This window comes from Aegilops tauschii, chromosome 6, assembly GCF_002575655.3.
Source record: "Aegilops tauschii subsp. strangulata cultivar AL8/78 chromosome 6, Aet v6.0, whole genome shotgun sequence".
NCBI classification, from domain to species: domain Eukaryota; kingdom Viridiplantae; phylum Streptophyta; class Magnoliopsida; order Poales; family Poaceae; genus Aegilops; species Aegilops tauschii.
Window position 1 is genome coordinate 59,241,954 of NC_053040.3, and position 1,211 is coordinate 59,243,164.

The window sequence follows — 1,211 nt, forward strand, 5'->3', positions numbered from 1 at the left end:
CAAAAGCCCAGTCGAGAGCTCAACAAGTGGGCCCATCCCATCACAAACGGACCGTGACGAGGTCACGCTAACCAGCAACCGACCTACCTGCCTGCCTCAAAAAAACAAAAAAAACAACCGACCTACCGCGCTCGCGCACTATAAAATGATCGATCGAAGCCAGTGCGACTGTGCGAGGCCAGCTCAGTCGTCGTTAACGGCGCCCTGCACGATCGCGATCGCGATGCCGCCGCTGGCGAGGGCATCACAGCGAAGCCGGTATTCCAAGAAAAGGGCGCCGTCGGAGAGGGACTGGGCGGAGCTGCACCAGGACCTGATCTCGTGCATCCTCCACAGGCTGGACCAGGCCGAGCTCCTGATCGGCGGCGTGGCAGGCGTGTGCCGTTCATGGCGCCGCACCACCCGAGAGGAGCCGGAGCTGTGGCGCCGCATCGACCTGCGCGGCGGCCTGTGGTTCGTCCCACCGTTTCGTCGCGAGTGGAGCCTCGAGACAATGGTGTGGGAGGCCCTGTGGCTCGGCGCCGGCCAGTGCGAGGCCTTCCTGTGCGAGCGCGTCGACGACCACATCCTCCTCATCCTCGCCGAGCGGTAAGATTTCATTCTATCCGAAACCCTAAACCCTAGTACTATAAATCATCTGCAAACCGTGTCCTGTTCCTAGGTTTTCCACAAACCGTACCACAAGCAGGGTTCTTCTTTCTTGCTCCCTTCAGTTATCACCATTTTCTGAGAAATGTTACAAATTTATTTGAACTAGGAAAGGTCGATCCGTCAATTTTGAATTAGTGGTCTACTTAAATTTTTTTGAACCAGAAATTGAATACTTAATTATATTCGAATCATTATCGTATCTCATGTTACCTTGCAGGGTACCCTTGCTAAAGAGCCTTCATCTCATTAGCTCATCTGTCTCCGATCAAGGATTTGAAGAGGCGATCAAGATGTTACCTCTGCTTGAGGAGCTCGAGATTTCCCACTGTTCAAGGATAGATAGTATGTGCTGAAAATATTAGCACTTTTCCGATTAGACTTATCCACGAGTAAACAGTAAGCATGGCATAAAAGGTATGCATCTCATAGCGATACCTAAGCATACTAGCACGTACAGAACATAGAATCGAACCTTCTATGAGCAGCACATATACGGCTAGCATAAGTATGAGTAAACGAGGGATGAACAGATCATACCCTCCGGTTGGCCAGGCCCATGC

At 51.9% G+C, this 1,211-nt stretch overlaps 1 protein-coding gene across 1 annotated transcript; it reads left to right on the plus strand.

Annotated features, from left to right (window-relative positions):
* The first annotated feature begins 223 nt into the window (after positions 1-223).
* Positions 224-592, plus strand: LOC109784543 (putative F-box/LRR-repeat protein 22). The gene has a single exon (XM_020343146.1). It carries the CDS (start codon positions 224-226, stop codon positions 590-592), a length of 369 nt encoding a protein of 122 aa, XP_020198735.1.
* Positions 593-1,211: the final 619 nt, after the last annotated feature.